This window comes from Diadema antillarum, unplaced genomic scaffold (genome assembly GCF_040938485.1).
Source record: "Diadema antillarum isolate AM-2024a unplaced genomic scaffold, OU_Dant_1.0 scf00000011, whole genome shotgun sequence".
Classification (NCBI taxonomy): Eukaryota; Metazoa; Echinodermata; class Echinoidea; order Diadematoida; family Diadematidae; genus Diadema; species Diadema antillarum.
The window spans coordinates 32,266-58,081 of record NW_027270900.1 but is presented as its reverse complement, the minus strand read 5'-3'; the positions used below and the strand labels follow the sequence as shown (position 1 = coordinate 58,081).

Below are 25,816 nucleotides of genomic sequence, written 5' to 3'. Positions count from 1 at the left end.
AAAGGCACCTCCCCTTAATGGAATTCCTGGATTTGCCCCTGAATAGTCATTGATCCAACATCCAACCGAAACAAGATAGGCCTAGATGGGGGCTTACTCACCCAGTGGGGTGCTGAGGCAGGTCATCCGAAGATCCATCCAATACAGTTCCACCCCTTCCATGCTGGTGAAGGTGAAGGTCCTACGTGGGTACTCCTTCACCTCTGTCTTCACCACGCTTGCGGCAGAGCTGGTGGTATCCAGGTAGAACCCAGACATGCAGAGGAAGAAGTTTGTCTGGAAATGAAATCAGAAGCAAGACCACTGAGAAACTATCATCTTTCAGACGGTTCAACTCAAAATCATTATTATCTAATTTCATAGCGGTATTGTTTACCACTTGGAGCGGTGAATTGAAAATATGATTGAGCTATCACATTTTATGCATATGTGTAGGACAGTCATATCGCAAAACTTCTTACCATATATAAAAATTTTGCAATGACGCCTAACATATAAGGATATATAATTATTTTGCTCAATAAACCATAACTGTACACTTTTAGATGGTTTATTCTAGAAATAATCATATTGTAACTACTGTTCACATTTTATATAATGATATTTAACAATACTTGATCATACTGATTAACATTTTCACATTGGTTGATTCTATCCCTAACTCACATTTTAGAACTATTATGAAACACTAAAGCTGGGTTTTTGTTTTATCTGCAAAATGGTAAATACTGCCTTTAAAAAGTGACTTCTCGGTCAAGTCAACAGCCAATTACATTAAGAGCCACTTTCTGCTGCACCTTGACAGAAACACATATTTTCTCTGGTGACAAAAAGAAACCTCCCCCAAGGCAGAATATTCTTAGAACTGAAAAATCGAAATGTATTTCTTGATCTCCACTAGACATTCTGTAAAACTTGTGAAAGTTAAGTCCATGGAAGACAAGGAAGAGTATCAACAAACATAGAAGAAGTCCATAACCCAGAACCTTTTCTAACTACCATGTTGTTGGAATTCTGGTGCCAAGGATCAAGTGGCATTAACATTTCTACTTGCACAGCCCACTTTGTATATATATGAAAACGCTCCTTCTGACTATTTTGCTCATAGAGTCCAACATCAACAATTCAAAGAATTAAAAAAAAAAATCAATTTTTAACAAGTTATATTCATATACAGCTAGCTCAGAAGGGCAACATATAAAAGGTCTTGTTTGCCTTTGGGAGCAGTGATTTCTAAAATTTTCAAAATATCACATTTGATGCATATGTGTAGGTCTGTTGCATCACAAAACACCTAACTACATAAATGTTTCTGAATGAAGCCAAAATATAAGGAGATATTAGTGTTTTTCTCATTAAACCATAACTGTAGACGGTTTAGTCTAGAAACATTTTTATCATACCTATTGTACACATTTTGTGTATTTCAATACACTTAACATCTATTATATGGATTCAAATTCTTACAGTGGTTGTTTCTATCCCTAGCTCACATTTTAGAACTATTTTAAAGCACTAATGCTGGGTTTTTGGTTCATCTGCAAATGGTAAATTATGCCTTTAAAATCCGATATCGATTATGAATTCATATGTGACTTTCAGCCTACTTGATGTCAAATACGTACAACTTTGTAGCTCCATAGTGGATATGAGTTGCAACTTTGTGGCACTCCTTACCAATGTCTTGTCATGGTTGAGCTGCGAACAGCTGAAGTAGACCAGGCCCATGCAGCTGAGGAGTACCAGCGACCGGTGAATGGAGGCAATGGTCTTCACGCGGATGCGGCACAGCTCTTCAATGAGGAACAGCGGCAGGTGGGTGATGGGGTAATGTCTCTTGGTGGGGTGCTGAAGAAACTCCGTCAGACCAGGAACCTACATAGGAGATTTCAGCAGCAAAATAGTGAAGGTATGAAATCATGTTGAAAATCACAGAGAAAGACCCTCCATTAATAAGCACAAATGAATTTCTCATACACTACATATTCCAAAGGGCAGAAGACTTACACAGCAACTGCTACTATCCACCATGTTGTCCTGTTTATGTTGAACATTCAAATATGCTGAATATTCCAACTTCATTCTATGTTGAACATTCCAACTTCACTTTATATGAACATTCCAACTTCACTTTATGTTGAACAGTCTAACTTTAAGTATCATTTGAAATCCCAAACCATCAAGACCCAGGTACTTACTGTGCAGTGTTAACACACTTTCCTAAACTTCAGAATCTTATTGCACGATAAACAAAAATAAAGCCTGCATGAGATTGGTTAAGATGATTTTGTTCAGTTTTTTTTTTTTTCCCCCAGAATGCATTTAGTCAGCTTTAAAGTCTTTGTAAGACTCTTAGGACTGGCACACTTCCCAAAATCTTATCACAAACTGCCAAATACGAAAAAGTCTTGGGTCAAGATTATAACAGAGAATAGGGAGTAATGATCTGATAAGTTTGTATGCATTGGCTAATAGGAAGACAGAGCTGTTGTCATGATTATACTTGAAAACAAGGGTGTATCTGATAGATAGAAAATCTTAAGACTGTACGTTACCCACCTGACGAGACATGGACACCATTTTGACGAAGAGCGAGAGGGGTAGGGCAAAGATAATGTCATTCATGTTAGCCCAACCCTTTGTGCGCCCCTTCTGGAACTGAGGGGGAGGGACGTAGCGCCGCCAATCCTCGGGGTCGCTGGTGTCCATGTACACGCCGATTTCGGTGTGGCTGCCCTCTCGAATGGCCTGGAGTCTCTCCAAGAATTCCACATTAGTGGAATCCGGCTGGGCCTTCGCCTCGCCATCCTTGTCCGTATCACCTGACTGGCTGTCCGGAGTGCATTCCGTGAAATCTGTTGTCACAGAATTTTTCTTTCGTTTCCTTTTGTCTTTCTGTTTTGCTGGTTCCTTCTCTCCTGTGCTGTTTGTTTGAGAGACGGAGAACTTGTCAAACTCGCTGTTGTCCACAGTCTCCATCCATAAAGGATTCTCCTGTTTGTGGCCGTAGATGAGGTACCACAGGAATTTGTGGATGGCCTCTGCCCGCAGGAACTTGCCGGCATAGCCATACATCTCCATGATCCTACGAATCTCCAGAGTGTTGAATGCCTACATCACAAGTCAGGAGGTTTGGTATGAAAAGTGGCTGAATGATTCGTGAGGTAATAGATGCTTGAGAGCATTAGGCGTTTTCACATCAGCCCGATAAAAATCCAAGCTCGAGATATTTTTCGCAGAAAATAGTCAGCAAAATAGCGCGCTATTTCGAAACATCGGGCTGATGTGAAAACGCCTATTGTCAAAGTTACATATTACAATGTAACATGCTACATAACACAATATCAGCTTCTATTTTATTTTATGTACAGTAAAGGTTGCATGTTTCAAGTTAACCTCAAAAATGGTCAGATATTTCCACATATTAAACTAGAGGAAATTAATACACATAAATGAATACTTCCAGAATTAATGGGCATTTGACTCTCTCACAGTCCCTTGCATCATATTAGGCACTTTACTTCTTATTCTATGTACAGGTACAGCACACACACACACACACAAAAGAAAACTGAACCACAACTTACCTCCCTTTTTTCAGATGCTTTTCGCTTTGTGGCTTTTTTCACCTGGGTATAACACAAGAAATAACATGCAGATTAAACTTTTTGAGGTTTGAAGATTATTCAAACAAGAAATATGCTCGGGGTTTTTCTCCCACATATCATTTCTCTATCGCTGTGCACTTTGTGAACATCATTATCACCATATTCGACTATTTTTTAAAATCTTATATTAATTCTGCAAAAGTGGACATTTTTTGCAGTGTCAAGATTCTTACAATTTCCCACAACCAGAAACTGGTACAAAAATAAAAGCATGCAAATATTTTTGCTTCTTATATGTAACACTATCTCATGTTTTGATTCCTCAGAATTTAAATCACACGAAATTCATCATACCTGCCAAAGAGAGAAAAAATTACTGACACAAAATTGCCCACTTTTATAGTACTTTTACACAGGATTTTGATCACTACTTTCCCAAACAAAATTTCAAATTCTGTTTGTACTTGTTCTCCGATATGAAAATATGAAAAAAAGGACATATCAAGCCCAAGTTTACGTTTTCTGTACAATTTTTGCAAGATGTACAACAAATGAACAAATGACCCATCCACCTTTGGCTTGGGCCGACGAGGCATGGTTGGTCCCTCTGTCTTGATGTTGAAGATTGGCCTCACAAGGGCATTGTGCACTGTTGTCTCAATAAGGGGATCATCATCAGCCACGTCGGCAGCCGCTACGATCTTCAACTAAAATATCAGCAAGTGAAAGAAAGGGGGGGGGTTATAAAATGCAGTGCTTATAAACTGTATGAGCTGAAATTTTCGCGGTGGTTTTATTTTCACGAATTTCCCGAATCGCCTTTGAACCGTGAAAATAACAACACGCGAAAATAACAACACGTGAAAATAACAACGCGCGAATAACTAAGTTCAGTTAGACCCTCACATCAGCGAAATTAACAACACCCGAACATGCCCTCCAAGTAGCAATTCGCAAAAATGTTTGTACGCGAAAATTTCAGCTCATACAGTAGCCCATATCACTACCATAGTGTCTCTTGGCACTTTAAGGGAGAGGGATGAAAAAGAAAAAATGAAATGTACTGTACAATACATGTTCTGCAGATGTTGCAGTATGCAAAACCAAAACTCACTCATAATACTTTTTGAACAGAAATGGCATATTGTACAGCCCTCCACTGTAATGCTTCTGTTAATCCTATAAATCACTCTTGAGAATTAAGGGAAAACAAATCATTTGAAGGATGGAATGTAGAAGTAAAAGGCAAAAAATGAATTTTAGGGAGAAGTACATCACTAAGGCACTACGGGTTTCAGACTTAACATTACTTACCCCTTGTGTGTCCCTACACATTTTGTTTACAGCTACTATAACAACAGCGAAACTGACCAATTATTCACGAGCAAAAATGTAAACCCCAAATGAAGCACCTATAATACTACAAACAATTTCCACATAAACCTATAATACTACTTAGAAGACCATGCAAAGGCTCTAATGATAAAATCTTTGAGTTATATTGTGTAGAATTCTGCAAACTTACCGTGACTGTTCCTCTTTCATTTGTGCTTGGCACCTTCTTTACAAAGAACTTCAGCTTCTTTTCTTCATGTAGGTGGCTGAGAAGCCTGTTCCAATGGGTAAGAAAAAAGATTGAGAGTAGAGTCAACTAAAATGGTAGATAGAAACATTAGAAGCATATTTACAGCACAATGAGAGAAATTTGACTCACTCTGTCACGTATATGGATAAATTTTGGGAAGTTTAATGTAAAATGCATGTTTCACTGAGGGAGCCCATGTGGTGGAAACTTTTAGACTTTCTAGAGCAGACATAGCACTTGAAAGCAAGAAATAAAGGTGGCTCTTGCTGTTTCCTCAAAGTTGGTGTTGATACAGTTTTTTTGATTTGGTGTCACTGAAGGATGGCAGACACATGTGATAACCCTTTCAATTACCACCATTCTCTCCTCTGGGCCATAATACCATATGTCCAAAAAAAATTACAGAGGGGCCCTTCACAAAGATAGCTTCAAAAATAAAGAATCAATCCAAATGCAATTTCAGGGTATGAAACTATAAATTATTCCTCGCATTTTACAGAAAACTCCTTCCAATTTGCTTCAGTGGTCAAAGAGAAAGGAGGATCTTTGTAACAGCATTTCAGGAATCCCTTCCCTCCAAGTTCTGTCCAATGTGTTCACACATTAATATGCAGTTCCAAGAGCATCAAAGTGGTAAACTTGGAAGAAACAGACCAGCAACATGCTTTATAACGATCCAAGTTTCTCAGTGGCCACTTACAATGTAACCAAATCAAATGTGGTTTTCTGCAAAATATTGATGAGATGCTATATTTTCAGACATACATGTATTCAAATAGTTAAATCGAATTGAAAGTTATTCATGTGTAAATCCAACTGTAATATTTTAGGGGAACAAGCCGTACACGCATGTATGGGAAGCCTAAAGCCGTGAACTTCACCGTAAGACAAGAAACATTCGCGGCATTTAAGTTTTGGGAATCGCCACTGGCATTCAATGCATTGTGTAAACAAACACTTTGGTGTGCATATGCATATTACTTTCAAGAATCTTGGCTCATTGTGAAATTCACAAAAGTTTCATGCATATGAAAACGTCTGGATTTACAGTATTTCAAACAAATTTTTAATATAGGTGTATACAATGTAGATGCTATCAGTTTCAAACACTTGCAATTTTGCCCTTTTATCTTTTATATACTTCTTCAGATTCCATATGTCACAATGATATTAAAGAGGAGTCAATGTCAAATCTTAGGTCTTTATCTCACAATTTCATGTCATGTCAATGGTAAGACATTGAAAGCATTTAAAATCCTTGTTTTATCATTCTAATGTTGTAAATTTCCACATTGCATTGAGATAACCAGAGACAAAATATAATTCGGGAGACATAATTCTGTCAATATGAAGAACTGTTGCTGTAATAAGATAATTGCACATTTCATTGCTTAAAGGGAGAGTATGCTGATTTCAACATATTCCCAAATTATCTTCAACAGATCACAGGCAACCTTTGAAATTTTATAGGGACCTGGGTTCACACAATGCAAATGAATAATTCATAAAATTACACCAGCTGATCAATACAATACAGCGAGACAGATTGCATATGGACATGCCTTCTTCAAAACTATTATATGGACAACTAAAACGAAATGAAAAACATAATATAGGCAGTTACATAAGTTTTGACATTTGCTCAGACAGTGAGGTTAGTAAAATCTAGCGTGGTACAGAAAGGTATTTCAAACATAACATCAATAGACGTGTAGTACCTGCAAGAAGCAAACGACCAGGGTTTAAAGGGGAATATCAGGATGACAGACATGGACACTTTATGGAGGTCCCATAAACTCACCTGAAGACTGTCTTTCTGCAACAGGTGCTTGTTAGTTTCTCTGCTGCTTCCCTGTCTCTGATGTGCTGCATGAACGGATGAACACAAGAATGCAAACAGTCATGCAACTCTTTGAGAACCTTTCACAAGACTACTTTAACAGCCTGCCTACCAGTTTTCAAAGATTCAACACTCTACTTTCTCTCACTGCATTATCAAAGTCACTGAAGTTAATACTAGAAAGCTGAACATGCAAGGGAAGTGATAGAATGAGAACATTAATGCAGAGGAAAAATAATGTAGCGTAAGAAATCGTGACTAATTGTGGAGTATCGATGGAGCGCCCAGAGGATGATGTCCTGAGGAAAAGTGCTAGAGTTTAGATTGATGAGCCATGAAAGCGAGGGAGACCACTGAAGATGTGGAAGAAACAGCTAAAGGAAGAGCTTGGAAGGGTTGGCTTAAAAAAGGAGGATGCCCCACAACCATAATCGGGAGAGGTGGTTAGAAGGTGTTGCATATGGACATGTCTTTTCAAAACTACTATATGGACAACTAAAATGAAAAGAAAAACATAATATTATAGGCAGTTACAAAGTTTTGACATTTGCTCAAACCGTGAGGTTAGTAAAATCTAGAATTCTAGAAATCTAAAATTTTAAACATAACATCAATAGACGTGTAGAACCTGCAAGCAGCAAATGACCAGGGTTTAAAGGGGAATATCAGGATGACAGAAATAGAAACTTTATGGAGGTCCCATAAACAGCTTTAGCTGTGAGATAATTCCGGGCCAACCCCGCCATTGGGGATAGGCCCGGAAAAAAAGGGGTAATATTATGATGATGATGATGAAGATGATGATGATGATGATGATGATGACGATTTTACCCTCTGTATTTTTAAGATCACAACTGCTGTCCATATTGAATGCAAATGATTGTATGTGATGTGGTACAAAAGACTATAAATCAAACAGCATGCAAAAATTAGCCCACCTTGAAGACTTCAAACATCTCCGTCACTTTGACTTTGGCAATGTATTTCAGGATCATCTCCTGCCGCTTGACAGACATCAGAGTCCGCGTGGCACCTTTGGCAGGAGATTTGATCTCTGGGCCTGCATGCAATAAAGAGAACAACTGTGTTTAACTTAACCCGTTGAGGACGGTTTGATTTTACTACAACACGCATTTCCCGTAGACACCTGCCCGAGTATACTCGGGACTCGTCCTCAACAGGTTAACAATGCTTTAACATTGATTATACTGATTCAAAACTTTACACTGGTTGTTTCTTTCCTAAACTCACACTTTAGAACTATTTTGAAGCACTAAGCTGGGTTTTTGTTTCATCTGCAAATGGTAAATTATGCCTTTAAGACCCACATCTTGTTAGTGGCAAAACAATTCCCACCTGCTAGTGTGGTTTGACTCTGGTTCTCCTCTCCTGCTGCAATGGCAACCTCCGATAACGATCCAGATGTGGATGTTCCAGCATCCTCCAAAGTAACTTCCATTTTTGATGGACTCTGCTTCTCTGCTCCATCTCAAGTCAATCACAGTCGAAACAACAACAAAAAAAGAATAAAATAAATTAATGCCATATCAAATGTACCAGTTGGTAATGTCTATAATCCTTTGTCCTACTTCAGGGAAATTTTACTTTTAAACCGCACATACATGGGACAAAAGGGCTATATTATCTGTCTCTCTTTCCTATCACCAATCATGGAATAGGATAAATTAACTTAACATGATTTTGCAATATGTTATGTACATATGAAAAAAAAAATAGAGTGTAAAATATATTCTGGTGACCACAACAGAGCCATGTTCCCTTAAACATACTAGAGTAGAGGATATAGCAAGTTCAGAGGATGATAATGAATGAAAGTGCTGGTACTGCGTCAGATCTCACCATCATCAACGAAAGATGAATTCTTGCCCTTTGTCTTGTTGTAGAAAGTCCGCAGGTCGTGTGGCACAGTCTCGCTCTCAAGACCCCTTGTGCTGAAATACCTGTATGGAAGGATAGACAACATTGGTTGTCAGCGTAGCTTTAAGGATCTTAGCTTCCCACTGGCACCTCTATCTCCATTTGATCACATATTTTCATCATCAAAGCACCCAATTCCTAACTCCTCTGGTAAATGAATGATAAAAGTTTATGCAACATGATCTTTTCATGGTAAAAAAACCTCTTTTTCCATCTGATAATAATGCTGTATTCAAATAAACTTATGAACAATAGCCTGATTTCGTTAAAACATTCGTCAAGCCTTCCCGTCAAATGTTCTGCACTCTCTACAACTGAGTATGCATCTGACAAAACTTCCTTGTAGGAGCCTTTCCTGTAACTCACTTTCACCACAAAAGGGATTTCCTTGTCAGTCACTAACCTTTGCTCCCTTTGACGACCTCTGTTTATCATCAGTGGAACCAGTAGACCAGCACTGACGAATCGCTTAATAACCAGGCGAACACGATACCTAGCCATCCCAAAGTGTCGACATAGACCCTAACATAGGGAAAGAGTATATAAGAAAGCTTTACAACATAATTAATGTTAAAACTAACTTGGGAGTGGACTGGTCTTGAATAAAATGAAATAAGATATAGATTAACACTGTGTACAGCACTGGAGTCTCACATTTTTTTCAGTGAAGTTTACACACATTAAAATAGAACATATGTGAAGCCTATTTACAACTAATCATGCGAGAAATTGTTTTTAAACTCTTCTTGTTAGAACTATCTCTTTTCGAGGAATTCTTTGAATAAGCATTTAAAAAATGTTGTAAAGACAAGTATCAAGATGTAACAGGTTCCATAGATATACCTAACCTTGCTAACCTAAAATAACACGGCATTAGCAATATTGTGTCTCGCCCACTTGCGAAAATAACCAGAAATATCACGATCTCCGTTGCCACGCAAAAGAATTGTATCCCTAGCTGATTGTGAAATATCTGCCATAAAAACCTCAAATGACCTCCAACATCACTGTAACATGGAGGTCCCCCAAGTGCATCTATGACCCAAGTTTGGTTGAAAAGGGAGAGACAGTTGCAAAGTTATTTGTCATAATTCTTGCAGATTAATTTGACATTTGACCTACAATGACCTTTGACCTTACCATGTGACCTCCAACACCTCTGTAACATGAAGGTCTCCCAAGTGCATCTATGATCCAAGTTTGGTTGAAAAGGGAGCAATGGTTGCAAAGTTATTGGTCTTAGACTCTTGCAGCTAAGCTTTAATATATGACCTCAAATGACCTTTGACCTTACCATGTCACCCCTGATGGCAACATGATATGCAGGTCTCCCAAGTGCATATACAACCCAAGTTTGGTTGAAAAGGGAGCAATGGTTGCAAAGTTATCTATCATAGGGGAGTCTTGCAGGTAAACTTTAACATTGACCTGCAACCTTTGACCTTACCATGTGAGCTCCAATGGCACCATAACATGAATGTATTCCAAGTGCATCCATCACCCAAGTTTGATTGCCATTGCAGCAACATGTGCTGAGTTACGTGTGATAAGAGAGTCTTGCAAGTAAACTTTAACGTATGACCTCAAATGACCTTTGACCTTATCATGTGACCTCTTACGGCACCATAACATGAAGGTACCCCCAGTGCATCCATCACCCAAGTTTGATTACCATTGTAGCAACATGTGTCGAGTTACGTGTGATAAGAGAGTCTTGCAAGTAAACTTTAACATATGACCTCAAATGACCTTTGACCTTATCCTGTGACCTCCAATGGCACCATAATATGAAGGTACCCCCAGTGCATCTATGACCCAAGTTAGGTTGTAATCCAAGCGACTTATGTGAAGTTATTTGTCAAAAGAGAGTCTTGCAGGTAAACTTTAACATAGAAAAGAGAGTCTTGCACATACTCTTTAATATATGACCTCAAATGACCTTTGACATCATCACATGACCTCCGACAACACGATAACATGAAGATACCCCTAGTGCTTCTATCACCCAAGTGTGGCTGCCATTGCTGTAACAGTTGCCAAGTTATGCATCATAAGAGAGTCTTGCAGGTAAACTTTAACATTTGTGACGGGCGACGGACGGACGACGGACGGACGCCATTTGGATCCCTTAGTCTCACCCTCACCTTTGGTGGGCGAGACGAAAAGTACTTTTGATGTCTGGTTTGTATGTATGTATGCATATTTGTTTGTTTATTTTGATGTTGTTCAATCCCACTGGATATGAATATGACTTCCATCTAATACACACCGGTGGATAAAAGTTGGCACATAGAGATTAATTAGTTTCATATCACAGGGAATAATTTTCCAACTCAAATTTATCTAGCAATTTCAGCTGATGAACAATATTTCAAATGGTATCCTGTACACTTCTATGGAAGAAAATTGCTACACAAAAGTCAGCTTGTGTAGCAGTGGTGTAAAAATGCACAGCAAATTACTATACGATACCAGGAAAATTATTCCCTGTATCAACACATAAAGTGAAGGTGATTTCCAGAGGTGCTTCATCCTCACCAACATTGTTTTCCCTCGGCTCTCAAACTGATGTTTATCGATGAAATCATAGATCTGCTGTTGGTCTGGGTGTTGGATGTTAATATGCTGATTGGGATACTCATTTCCTGTTGGAGAAAATAAAATAAAAATATATAGCAACAAATGTTTTCATTGCAACTGATTGACAAATTGCCCTACATCAATGTAAATAAGGCCCCCCCAAAAAATTGTTGTATTGGCGTAACCCGCCCGACCCTTAAAAAAAACCTGACCCTGAACTTTTCAAAAAAAAAAAAAAAAAAAAAAGGAAATACATCGTTTTTACCGAGAGAGGGCGCGATACGGGTTTGCGAATTATCAAAAACAACAACAACAACAACAGCTGGTGTCGGAAAATGGCCACGCAGTACAGCGTGTCGGCGACCGGCAAGTCCGGTTTGAAGATTTTATTTAATATTGTTCGGAGAATCGATTTGTCTGTGGCGCTGGGTGATTTAGCCCAGGAATTTGTTCGTTCGTATTTTGACTGGTATGTCGTGACGGCTGTTAAAGTGGGGAAGGCGGAAACAGGTCCGTTCAAAAAACTCTGAAATAACAAACGCCTGTCACAACATTGGGTGGAATTCTCGAAGGTGCTTTCATTTTAGACCATGGTTCAGCCATGGAGTGGTTTAAGTTGGAGGCGAGTTCATTGGACCACTTACGCGCTTGATTTAGCGCATATTTCAAAAGTGGCCCAATGAACGCATCTCAAATTTAAACCACCCCATGGCTTAAACCAAAAAGGCTTTCGCGAATTTCACCCCCCTCCCCATCCCCCTATTTTCGGTGGACACCTACACTTGTTCCCTATTTTCAAACCCCCCCATCTAGGGAAAACATTCAGAAAATGACCCCCCTATCTACAGAAACTGACAAAATAACCCCCCCCCCTCCCCCTTTTTCATAAATTTCTAGGGAAAATCTTCTGGAGATCAGTCGAATTTTTTTTTTTTTTTTTTTTTTTTTTTTGGGGGGGGGGGGGGGCTCTGACCCCCTATCTACGAAAGAGTTTTCAACAGACCCCCCCCCCCCCCATCTACGAAAGAATTTTCAATGGACACCCCTATCTACGGAAAAGACTAAAAAGCACCCCCCCCCCCCTTCATAAATTTCTAGAGACAAATCTTCCGCAGATAGACGTTGAAAACGGGAACACGCATGCGGTCTCCTATGGGTTCGAGTGGGGGGCCAGGGTGTTTTTCCATGTCCAAAATATGATTCTCTTTTAATATTTATTGCTTTTAAACCGGTGATATTACAAACTTTGGATGCAACAGACCTTCTCTATCGAATGGGGTTTTGTTAAATATGAGTTTTACACGTAAAATACAGGTAGCAAAAAAAATTAAAAAAAATAAAAAATCCGCCCGCCCGACCCTATTTGAAAATCTCATGTTACGCCAATACAACATTTTTTTTTTTTTTTTGGCCTAAGCATTGAATTGGTCAGTGTTTTCGTAGTGGCCATGAAAAAAAAAAAAAAGATCATGGGCGTACATACTCGAGCAGGATTCGAACCTACGACCTCCTGATCACCGGACAGACATCATCTCCATTAGACCACCAAGCTTTCACCCGACAGCAAGTGTTGGTTCTAATCCTTATAGCATGCAGCGGGTACTGCATAATTATTCAAATTCATGAAATTTCATGAATTTAAAAGAATGTTTTTCAGGCTAAAGTTTACAAAACCTCAAGTTTGATCCTCAAAGAGAAGTCTTGAAGAAGAACTTGTGTCACAATGAATATTCAATGTGGCAAATGTACAATATTCAACTTCAAAAGTTGATATACTCCTTATTTTTAAAAAATGAAGCTCCTTAATTTTTTACCATATCCACTAGAAAGAAATAACAGTTGCAAATCAAACAAATATTGGTAGAGACAGAGATCTTAACCTTAAACTGGTTCACTTGGCATTCTGCAAACCTCTCCTCTCAATTAGCACTGAAGTTGCATGCAGATGGGTTCATTCATCATTTAAAGCCAGCATTCATGGAAAATGCCTACTGTAACATTTCTATCAATGCACATGGAACGGGGCATACTTTAAATGTTGATAATCCAGTGTTGATGAAAATCTTGTTAGTAAATAGCCCAGTAAGACTACCTCTATAAATCATTATTACACCAGCCACTGGAGTCAGACCAGCACCTGTACAGGTTCCCCTCCCTGAACCCACCCAACAGTCAAAAAAAAAAATTATAATTCACTGTCAGATTTTCCTTTAACTTTGCCAATGTTTTTTACTATGTAGACATTGCTACATTCCATCAATTCACACAAACTGCTCCATTGTCTATCCTTCTCAACTGGAAGAGTACCCTGCATCTTTCGTTTTATCAGCCAAGATTACCTTCAGAGATGGGCAAGTCTTCCATGTCACCACCGTCATCTTCGTCCTCATCATCTTCATCCGCCTCCTTCCTGTCTTCCTGCTTGCACTGTCCTACCAGCTTGATGAGGGTAACCTGGTGGGATTGAATAATTAATGAGTTTGTAGTCCACTCTTATCACTGCTTACAGCTCCACACCCTCCTTATTTTGTTCAATCAACAGCAACAACAAAAATAATTCTCAAAAGGGCTCAAGACTCATTTTCCACCATGTACTTTGCTTGTTATACATTGAAAGGGTCTACAAAGAAACTCATCTGGCTGATGTTAATTGCCAGGATGGTGAGCTGCTTTGTTAAGGCCGTGTCACACCATTCCGGGCAAGCTACGTGGGCTTGTGGCAAGGAGATCGTTTCCAGCACGTAGAAGATTTTCAGTGGGCGAACAAGAATGCTTGCAATTTTCATTCATGCCTTGTCATACCGTACGGGGGAAGTTTTGCGGCTTGACTTGCGGGGAAACAAATTTACTCCCCGGAGCTCTCCGCAGTTGGTCCGCACCTGACAGTATCTAGCGCGTAGTTGCCCGGAGGTGCTCACGCAAGTCCGATTTAACCGCAGCCAAGTTTTGAGCATGACCAAAACTTTTTCCGGGTGAGTCGCGGGAATGCCCGTAGAGGTCCACGCAGAACGCCAGTAGGAGGCCCTTAGCGGCAGCATTTTCCAGGCAACTCCCACGCAGGTACTTCGCAGTCCCGTATGCAGCCAAGATAATGAAATTCTGTGGGGTTTCAGGAATTCCATTAGAGGAATTCCTTCACTGAGTTGTCAGCCCCCACGCGACTGGTACAAAGGTCACACAGTATACTCGCAAGTATAGTTTAAGTAGAACGCGTCCAGCAAGTAAGACACACGCGTTGACTCGCTCAAATCCTTTTCTGCCCTCAGGAATGTCCGGTATGCTAGAAAATCCCTACACGTAACAAGCCCGAGTAGCTTGCCTGCAAAGGTGTGACAGGGCCTTTAGTGTTTTGAGATCAAAAGTGAAAATCAATTTCAGTGGTAGCATGCGACTGTTATTCCACAAGAGCCCCCTCTCTGTTCACTAGTGGGTAGGTGGAACGTTCAAGCTATATTCACCTTATCACTGGGTCTGATCGAACGAGCCACTTCATATCACTCTTATATGGAAATACAGAAAAAAAAATAATTCTGTTCAAGTGTTTTGCTGATGTCTGAAACAAATATCCACAAGGAAAGGTCATCTAGGAGAATCATTGCGACTCACTTGGACACTCTCGCGGTCAACTTTTTTACTGCCCGTCTTCCCCTTGGCCACAGCCTCCATCTCTTCCTCATCTCCTTCTATGCTGGATCCTGGCATGTCTTCTCGAAGTGCTGCCGGGACTTCGTGGAGAGGGAGTTTGAAGGCCTCGACAATATTTTCATCCTTCACATCGGAGAGGCCCTTCTTGAAGCGCTTTGATGTCACCTGGCATATATGTATGAGAGCACAGAAATGAAACAAATTAGGCGTCTCCACCCTAACACGGTTTGACCTCAGCAATTCTTATGTTAAAAACGGTTTTGAATAGGATTAATTTCAAACCCCTGTCAGATTCCAATATAGCGGTAGGGGGAATTCTTGGAGTTTGCAAGATCTCTCGAATGTGCTCATACTGATGTGCATATTACACTGCAAAGCATGCCCAGCCAGACTTCTTTTTGAAGGATATTTTGCAACATGCACTGCACATATGTCACGCTGCTTTGCTACCTTCCCGTCCAAAAACCTAGAGAAGGGGTAGTTTTGTTGGCTTCCCTTCCAAAAGCCTGTGATAGAGGGGTCGAAATCCTAACACTTTCCATCCTTAAAGGGGGCGTTTTCTTAGAATTTGGAACAAGCATATGTGACTCGCCACAACAAAAGGATCCAAAAGTCGCTGACGGCTGAGCCGAGAAAATTGAGTTTGATGTCAGATCATCAAAATCAGTCAAAACCATTGAATTTTTGTTTTTGGCAAAATTTTGTAGCGTAATGTTTTGTTTATCATCTGCTAAAATATCGAAGCTAAATTATCAAAGGAAAGGCAAGAAATTAGCATTTTTCTGGGCCATGATTTTTTACTTTCAACGGAACAGAAACGTGGCCGAAAATTTGGACTTAGCGCTGCAGATAGACTCCATCCCTAGCAACGAGGGAGTGATCTAATTAGTCATTGCGTGGCATCTTGGTTATTGATTGGTTGTGCATAGACCGCTGGCGCTATGATAGCTTGAATGAACATCACAGAGGTTCCAAGGAGCATACTCTCTACTTTCAAGAGGTTAAAATTGTCTTGCCTCTGCTTGATCACGATTGTGCCGGAAAGAAAGCTTTGAAGGCGGTTTTCTCGAAATGCTGATTTCCAAGACCATTCGACATGTTCTCATAAAATCATCGATATCTCTACAACTGAGTACTTTTATGAGTTGTGTTATATATGAGATCAAAGCAGAAGAGTAAGGAAATAATGTCATGCCATTTTCAGGAATTTGGCCTCCCCCGACTTTCAGATCCTTTTGTTGGAGTGGGTCACATATGTGTACCGTTGACCGCCTAAGTATGGGGGTGGGGTACTGCGTGACTGTACTAATCTTTCTCTCACCTTGTCATGGTTGGTCTGAAGAAAGTCAAACAATTTGTTCCTAAGCATCATCCTGTCCGGCTGATCTGCCAGACAACTGACAATCATTTGTCCCACCTCGGACATCACATGCTTTGGAGCGGGAATGAATCGACTCAGGTAGATGGTCACTCCAGTCACCGATTTCTGGGGAATGCGTAGATGAATTACAGTGTAATTTGCAAGTACCAGCGACATATTTTTATACAGGAGAAAATGCGATGCCATGCAGTGGAAAATAATTGTACACTAGTAACAACAGGAGGGAAAAATTAATGCAAAATCAAACTTAATTCAGTGCAAGCACTACAGAAATGAGCTTTAGAACAACTGCTTTACAAAATGTGTATGCCAAATAAATTCATAAACAGTGATCTCATATCAAACAATCTTATTTTCCCCCATCTAGACATGTCACACCTCAGCAATTATGTGGTGTAAGCTATGTTTCCTGTAAGCATTGGTAATGTATGTTTGGGTCTTCTGTTTTTTCTCTGCTTTTTGAAACATATACCAATGTTCATTTATGAAGTTTAAGGAAGCTCAATGGGATAGTATAGCTTTGGTGGAGTTAGGCAATTCAGATTTTCACTTTTTGGGATATAATTTGAAATCACTTTAATATGAAATGTTAAAGATCATGCAAGTGTAGAGGAAGTCTTAAGAGTGGTTAAGAGTGGTCTTAATTGAAGGTGGGTCCCACCTTTAATTGGAACCTTTTTATTTGTGGATATCTCAATCATTCTAAAACTGACTTCTTTGTCTCCCAGACTACACTCCAGCCACAAAGCCAGAGTCATACCATCTGAGCCAACACTACCTCTTTAAACGCGAGACCATGATTCGTCAGGACTTTGCAGAAGTGGAAGACAGTCCGGAGATCCCACTTGAACAGAGCGGCCAGAGCCACTTGGGTGACACCAGCTTGCCTCGCCCTCCCAGCCTGCTCCAGGCAGCAGTACAATGGTGCGATCAGGGGCAGGTCAGGGGTCTTGATGGAGGACAAGAGGCTCTTCAGACGTCTCTCCTGACTGGCCACCAGCACTAACCTCTCACCCCACCTGCAGCTCATAAAATAATAAGAATGCTTTACATGTGTATCAACAAGAACCTAAAAAAAACCCAAAAAACAAAGACAAAGAGTGGATAAAGTACACGATTAGAAAGGAATGGAATCTACTACCCATTTCAGTAGCTCATGCATTTTTGGCCAGCTCCTGGCTCGAGCAAACTTGGCCCGTTCCAAGTAGTAAAAATTGCGTTCAGTATTAAACTATAGCAGAGCCTCGCTACTTCTATGATGACCTATTTACGAACTAGGCCACATAAGGGATAATTACCATGGTAACTGAACTTGCAATCTGGTGGAGGGCACGGCCAGGTACTGTATATGCTGGATATTTTGTGAGATTTTTATTTTCGCGAATTTTGCAAGTCAGGTGCTATTCGCGAAATTAAAGACACACGAAAATACTGACTCTAACCCGATGTGAATGTGACGTATGCGTGTACTCTTCTCCGTTCAGTACAGAACTTCACGATCGTGAATTTAACCACTCGCGAAATCGTAGGAAATTCCCGATTCACGAAAATTTAGACTCTCAAAATTTATGGCGTATACAGTAATTGTGACCTTTGACGGTGCAAGGAATCTTGGTGCTGCTATCTTTCATAAACTCTTCGATCGGCACCAGGCCCGAGCCTGGTCCGCGCCTTATGCTAGCTTCAGGAGCACCAAGATAGCTTGCTCCTGGCGCAGGCCACTATGGCCCGACCCATTAATAGACTCATAATTTTACAACTTAGCTCGGGCTTGGCCCGAGCCAGAGGAGATACTGAAAGGGATATAAAATGTGAAAAATATAGCAAAATGAAGGAGACATTTACGTATTTGGGATGGGAGAAGATTTAACAGTGAGAAACATCATTAATAACTACAGTGGCAAGAAATTTAAATAAACTAATTACTCATGACATCATGTGCACACTACTGTTGGTTGAGACATGATACTGTCCTGCCTCAAGGTAATTCAGAAAAAAAAAGAAACAAATTTAAGAAAAAGAAATCAGTTGATCATGATTTTATCCAATGCCCTGCAAACAGGATGAATTCATATCTAAGCTTAAATTTTCCTCCAGACAGGTTATATCAAGGGACACCTGATTAGAGAAGGCCAGTGGCTAAACGGGCGACTGTGAAATCATTAGAGGCCCAACCCACCTGTCTGCCACATCCTGAAGACTTAAGCATTTGGCCTTGGAGTCACTTCGAATCTTCTTTGTCACGTTGTTTCTCTGCTTGTAGCACGGACAGTATCCCCTCTCTTTGGTATCGGGATCATCAATCATCATCTCCTTCATCTTATCAGACTCCTCCTTTGATACCTGAACGAAGAGAGTGTACTGCTAAATGCATATTATGAATCAAACTGCATTGTTATTATAGCAAGCATTGTAATAACAATGTGGATACAGCAATTTTGAAGATACAAATCCACAAACCATCACAAAACTAGAAATGTCGCTACGGCGACTGGTGTATGCCTCTGCCATAATGCATGGTTCTCCTAATAGGTCTATATAAGTACAATGTCTTGACAATGTGTGATGACAGTTTCACACAATTGGCAAAATATCAAAATGACAGGTTTGCCACAAATGTGCTGAATGTTCACTTTCCTAGAACTAGGTTCAATTGGATGAATGATTAAAACGTAAGAGTGCAGGTATTGGGGGAACTGATGATTTTTACTTGACTTTTGACCCTTTTATAAGTTTATGCATTGAGTAATTTTCAAGGGATTGAGAAAAAGTATAATTTCAGTATCAAATGGTAAAATAGTATTATCTAAACCTGGCCTTTGACCTTTGACCTCACAGTTCCAAAGAGAATCACTGTTAGGTTGAACATTGTCATGCATAAATATGTAGGTTTCATGATAATACCTTGAGTTACTTTTGAGATATGGAGGAAGAAGTGCAATTTAGCACTTGCACTTGACCTTTGACCTTTTGACCTTTGGGCAAGAAACTTCCCACAGAATATATATTGGGTTATACATGGATACATCAAGTTAAAACAAGGAAAAGTAGAAATTTCGCGGTGCGTAACATATGTCCCCGCCGGAAGTAGCATTTTGTAGCAAAATGTACAATACAGGTCAAAAATCAAGGTCAAAGGTCAAAGAAGTCAAAGGTCAAAATTCTGTGTACAAGTTTTGAAGCCCTCACCTAGTGCCATCACATAAAGCACACGGAATCGAAATCGGGTTAGAAATGGCGAAGGAGTAGCATTTTGTAGCCATGCAATGTACAATATAGGTCAAAAATCAAGGTCAAAGGTCAAAGAAGTCAAAGGTCAAAATTATGTGTACAAGTTTTGAAGCCCTCACCTAGTGCCATCACATAAAGCAAACGGAATCGAAATCGGGTTAGAAATGGCGAAGGAGTAGCATTTTGTAGCAAAATGTACAATACAGGTCAAAAATCAAGGTCAAAGGTCAAAGAAGTCAAAGGTCAAAATTCTGAGTACAAGTTTTGAAGCCCTCACCTAGTGCCATCACATAAAGGAAATGGAATCGAAATCGGGTTAGAAATGGCGAAGGAGTAGCATTTTGTAGCTAATGTACAATATAGGTCAAAAATCAAGGTCAAAGGTCAAAGAAGTCAACGGTCAAAATTCTGTGTACAAATTTTGAAGCCCTCACCTAGTGCCATCACATAATAATAATAATAATAATAGCTGGTTTTTATATAGCGCATTTCACACTTAAGTGTCTCAATGCGCTTTACAGACTATCATTACCCCGGTCACTGGATACATGATTTCCAACCAGCACTAAACAGTGCTCATTCTCCACTCCCTGGGGAGCATTCCAGCCAGTCGCAGCCATTTTACAGGCGCGCACATGCTGATCAACCAACATAAGCTTTCTCATCCTACCGGGTACCCATTTATACTCCTGGGTGGAGAGCAGCAATGTGGATAGAAATAATCACATAATATCATAATATCACAAATATCACATAAAGCGAACGGAATCGAAATCGGGTTAGAAATGGCGAAGGAGTAGCATTTTGTAGCAAAATGTACAATATAGGTCAAAGGTCAAGGTCAAAGGTCACAACTGAAATTCTGTGTAGAAGTTTCAAAGCTCCCATGTAGTGCTCTCATATAAAGCAAACAGAATCAAAATCGGCTCATGTAATGACAGAGAAGTAGCAAATTAAACATTTTGATCACACACGGACGCACACACGGACACACACACGTACGGAGCCCGTTTCATAGTCCCCTGCTCGAACTCATTCGGCGGGGACAAAAAAATTCTTCAGGCATTGCAAAAATATAAGGAAAGTAGTGATATTTTGAGGAGTTGACCTTGAACTTTGACCCCTGACCTTTGACCCATGACCCCCAACTTCCCTAGATAATCACTGCCCATCGGTACATGCATACATACTAAGTTCCATGAAGATACCTTGAACCATTTGCGAGATAGGGAGAAAAACATGAAATTTCAAAAAATTTTCATAAAATAACCTGTGACCTTTGACCTTTGAACCCGTGACCCTAAAATCCAAATAAAGTATCATCCCCCAGGATATACCCTCATACCAAGTTTGATGCAAAACCACCTCACGGTTCTTGAGATATCGACAAAAACAAAACGGGACGGACGTACGTACGGACGGACGGACGGACGGATGGACGACCCGAAAACATAATGCCTCCGGCCACTTCGTTGGCGGAGGCATAAAAAAAGAAGGTGGCATCTTATATTCCAGTAGATTTTGACAATCACTATCAGAATATGTATAATACTCAACTTTGAACTGTTCTATTCTAATGATCACGCAAACATTAAAACAATCACAATCACTCACTGACATTGTAGCAATCCCCGATTCTAAATTTTGAAACATACTTTTTCTTTTTTTTCTTAATCAGGATGATGTATACAAGATATAATTGCAGACTGCATGCTAAATCAAACTACATTGTATACAGTAGAGACTTCCAGAGAAACTTGGCTTTTCTTGAGTTGTTGATAGTGGGTGACAAGGCATAAAATTATTTTACCGTTAACATTTTGGGAAACTCTTTAGCTCTTCGTATTGATAAATCAGGATCGAAAGGAAGAAAACATTGATTCCTCAGAGAGCAAGTATGATCTATAAATATGATGTAAATTTTAGAATATAAACAAATTTGAGATCACTGGTGTTACGATGCAGTCCTCTACCATAAGAGTGAAAAATATTCTCCACACTGTCACTCACTATTATGCAAGAAATTGGTGACTGAAAATGGTGTTGTATATGAGCTATTACTTTCACTTCTCTCACCTTGGATGACTTTTTCTTTTTAGTGGGTTCAGTCTCCTTGTCTGTAACCATCTCAGCCGTCTGCAAAAACTTGGCAGGCACCTCATAGAAGGCAATACTGCCATGCTGGGAGAGCAGTTCATCCCACAAAAATGTTTTCGTGTGCTGGTCACACCTCAGCGGAAATGGAGGCGTCCTGTTCTCAAGCAGGTTCCATAATCGCGACAGACTAACACCTAGAAGAATATCACACGAAATGGAGAAAAAAAAACAAGTGTATTTTTGACAATTCTGTTGTCCTCAGTTGTAATAATGTCTATAGAGATGCAAGTACACTATCTTGAGGAAAAACTCACCACAAAACACATAACTCAAACCTTTTGCAATACTATCATACAGCATAACAAATTCTGCTCTCATTTTCTTCTTTAAAAGGAAAAAAAATATTCCTTTTTGCTTGAAAAAATAAATTTGAAGAAATTTCAGTAAATAGTATCACACAACTACAAGAGTATTACCAACAGATGGGCATTTACACAGTAAATGGGTACTTTTCAGGGATGTCTCTGTATTTTCTGTTTCCTATGTGCATTACCCCTGAATACAATCTGATCTTCTAGAACACTTCAATGAGAGATAACTTTGCCCCAAAATTGCTTCAAACAATCTATTAAAATTTATGCCAAAATAACATTTTTTGGGTGAACGCATGTAACGCAGGACAGAAATCCATGTACTAACATATGAAGTTCAAATTATGAATGCTTATTGAATCTTTGTTGTTTTTTAATTGAATGGCTTAATTTTGATGAGAGAAGATAATAACAGCTGTAAAATTCTATTGAAAATTGTATTTTATACCATTTCTAGACTTAGTGGTGAAAGCGTGTAACATGGACAGACCGTACTGTCACATTTTGGTCTGTCCAAGGAAGAGATACATGTAGGTTGGGATAACTTACCATTTAACCCATCAAGGGCTATTTCATCAATGATGATGCCCTCTAGATTGTCCATGGTCATTTGTTAGCCCACCAGTTCTCCTCGCACTTCAGTATCTACAAAGTACAATTGTAAGGTGATCAAGAAATCAAAATATACAAGACTATGAATTTTACAGCACGGTTAAGAATTATGTACATTTTATCATCAAGAGAACAATTTTTTGTGTGGGTGTGAAAAATGCAACTACTGTACTGACCAATGTCACGTCACTGACATCTTAGATTTTAGCCTATGAATTGCAAGACCCATATATCTTATGCAAAGGCACATCAAGCTTGGGCATCACAATCTCTGAGGATCTCAAGTGGGAAAAAAAACATGTTGCTGCGACAACCAAAAAAGCCATTTTTGTGGATTTTAGGAAGGATTTTCAATATTTGGGCAGCTTGAGTCAATGTAAATTTAATGATTCATGAACTTGGCCGGGAGTTCAAGCTGCGCATTTTTGAGGTTTTCATATGCGCACTAAAGTGCGTGCTCTACTATAGTTTCTGTTATGACGAGGCACACCGCCGCACAGCTGGATGTTGATGATGTTACAAAAGGCTTCTAAAATATTGGAAAATTGGGCGACTCTGTATCAGCATACATACGTACATGTATGGGTGTAAATCACTGTACTGATCTCTAAACATGTTAAAAGAACAAGAAGTGAAGATCAGTGACAGTGGTGGAAATGATGTGAACTGCTCACGTGTTGCCTGAATAGATGGAGGCCTGCGCTCTCACACTGTAGCTAGCATCATTGAGCACTAGATGGCGCTCTCGCGCAAGTACATCATTTTCTACACACGCAGTGCTCAACTCTTCGCGATGATCGCTAGCTGTAGCAGTTATGACAGGGTGCATTGATATCATTCTTTTCAAAAGTAATACGGCCCTATGTCAAACGACATGTTCGAATCACAAACCTGAACTACATTTGCCTTCCTTGTACCTTGGTTTGAGTCTGCTACGAACCGCTAAGGTAGCCCGAGGAGGACGATCTGTTACTAGTGTTAGCACGCTAAGTCGAAATTTCGCACTTATTTGTCGTGACCTTGGTGTATTTTGTACTTAATCGAGTTTTAATCAACCGATGCAGAGCGCCCATTAAAACACGTGGCGACTGAGTACGTACTCAGTCGCCACGTCTGCACTCAAGCATTGCCGCGCCGCCGCGCCTGGCGACACTCACGCCAGTAATCGCTCGCATTTCAGCATTCGCATGGGTCGTTTGACATCGCATTTAAATCCATGATTTTAGATATGATGCCTCAAACCGATTTTGCTCAAATTTCGTAACTAGGAAACTTGTGAAGCTTTATGGACATAATCAAGCGAATTGCCGCAGTCCTTTCATTTTCGCGTTGCATTGCAAAAAAGCGTGGAGACTCCTTATAAGGGGTGCCCCGGGGGTTGCTTATAAGGGGGACGGGGTTACTTATAAGGGGGACGGGGTTACTTATAAGCGGGACGGGTTACTTATAAGGAGGGGCCCCCCTTGTGAGTGGGTTTCCCGAACTGAGCTAGGGCTAGCCCAGTCCGGGAAACCCGCTCATGAGGACCGCCCCCGCGTACGAGGATGGTCCCTCCTCATGAGGACCTCCCCCCTCCTCATGAGGCCCCCCGGGGAACGCCTCATGAGGCCCCCCCTTCACTTCTTATTCATCTCACATCTGACGTATAAATTGTCGCAACTTTGCACGGTGATTTTTTGTTACACACACATGTCCACTATCCATGATGAAAAGAAGAAAAAAATCCTGTCTGTTTTTTTTTTTTTAAATCGAGTTTTAATCACCCGATGCAGAGCGCCCATCAAAACACGGGCGCCAGCGCGTTTGCACAATGCAAGACTGCCGCACCTAGCGGCCTGATCCGACTAAATATTTTCGATGCTTTTTTCTGCGGCTCTCACCTCTCCGTGCACGAATTAGCCTCGTGAAGCTGAAGTCTGACATCTTTTTACACAAATTCGTAACGAGAAAAATTAAATCAGTACTAACCTGATCTTGTCCATATATTCCAAATTACTATTCCACACTGATAGAGTAGGTGGGTAGATGACATACTCCAGTTTGTTAGCAAAATAATCACTTTGTAGGTATGACGAGTTCACTTTCTTCGTCAATTCCGCCCACGATTCCGCCGCCCGCTTACCGTTTGGGCGCTTTCTCTGGAATCATCCCGCGACGCGACGTACGTCGCATCACATCACGCATCCAGCACATACCAGTCTGGTACTTTGAATAGTATGTGCTGGATGCGTGATGTATGCGACGTACGTCGCGTCGCGGGATGATTCCAGAAAAAGCGCCCAAACGGCGGAATCGTGGGCGGAATTGACGAAGAAAGTGAACTCGTCATACCTACAAAGTGATTATTTTGCTAACAAACTGGAGTATGTCATCTACCCACCTACTCTATCAGTGTGGAATAGTAATTTGGAATATATGGACAAGATCAGGTTAGTACTGATTTAATTTTTCTTGTTACGAATTTGTGTAAAAAGATGTCAGACTTCAGCTTCACGAGGCTGATTCGTGCGCGGAGAGGTGAGAGCCGCAGAAAAAAGCATCGAAAATATTTAGTCGGATCAGGCCGCTAGGTGCGGCAGTCTTGCATTGTGCGAACGCGTTGGCGCCCGTGTTTTGATGGGCGCTCTGCATCGGGTGATTAAAACTCGATTTAAAAAAAAAAAAACAGACAGGATTTTTTCTTCTTTTCATCATGGATAGTGGACATGTGTGTGTAACAAAAAATCACCGTGCAAAGTTGCGACAATTTATACGTCAGATGTGAGATGAATAAGAAGTGAAGGGGGGGCCTCATGAGGCGTTCCCCGGGGGGCCTCATGAGGAGGGGGGAGGTCCTCATGAGGAGGGACCATCCTCGTACGCGGGGGCGGTCCTCATGAGCGGGTTTCCCGGACTGAGCCTGCGGCTGGCTGGGCCTGTGCTGCCTGC

At 40.4% G+C, this 25,816-nt stretch overlaps 1 protein-coding gene across 1 annotated transcript in view; it reads right to left on the bottom strand.

Moving 5' to 3' along the window:
• The window catches only part of LOC139720400 (general transcription factor 3C polypeptide 1-like), a 50,166-nt gene extending 27,245 nt beyond the window's left edge, over positions 1 to 22,921 (bottom strand). Inside the window, exons 1-19 of the mRNA XM_071631764.1 lie at positions 22,826 to 22,921; positions 21,885 to 22,099; positions 18,757 to 18,908; positions 17,338 to 17,596; positions 16,518 to 16,682; positions 15,158 to 15,361; positions 13,891 to 14,005; positions 11,510 to 11,616; positions 9,375 to 9,493; positions 8,894 to 8,994; positions 8,390 to 8,521; positions 7,972 to 8,093; positions 6,995 to 7,059; positions 5,134 to 5,218; positions 4,181 to 4,315; positions 3,588 to 3,629; positions 2,560 to 3,111; positions 1,678 to 1,875; positions 102 to 276 (exon numbers count right to left, since the gene is read on the bottom strand). Of these exons, the coding sequence (XP_071487865.1) occupies positions 102 to 276; positions 1,678 to 1,875; positions 2,560 to 3,111; positions 3,588 to 3,629; positions 4,181 to 4,315; positions 5,134 to 5,218; positions 6,995 to 7,059; positions 7,972 to 8,093; positions 8,390 to 8,521; positions 8,894 to 8,994; positions 9,375 to 9,493; positions 11,510 to 11,616; positions 13,891 to 14,005; positions 15,158 to 15,361; positions 16,518 to 16,682; positions 17,338 to 17,596; positions 18,757 to 18,908; positions 21,885 to 22,099; positions 22,826 to 22,880 (2,998 nt within the window). The 5' untranslated portion in view covers positions 22,881 to 22,921. The remainder of the gene's footprint in view (positions 1 to 101; positions 277 to 1,677; positions 1,876 to 2,559; positions 3,112 to 3,587; positions 3,630 to 4,180; positions 4,316 to 5,133; positions 5,219 to 6,994; positions 7,060 to 7,971; positions 8,094 to 8,389; positions 8,522 to 8,893; positions 8,995 to 9,374; positions 9,494 to 11,509; positions 11,617 to 13,890; positions 14,006 to 15,157; positions 15,362 to 16,517; positions 16,683 to 17,337; positions 17,597 to 18,756; positions 18,909 to 21,884; positions 22,100 to 22,825) is intronic.
• Positions 22,922 to 25,816: the final 2,895 nt, after the last annotated feature.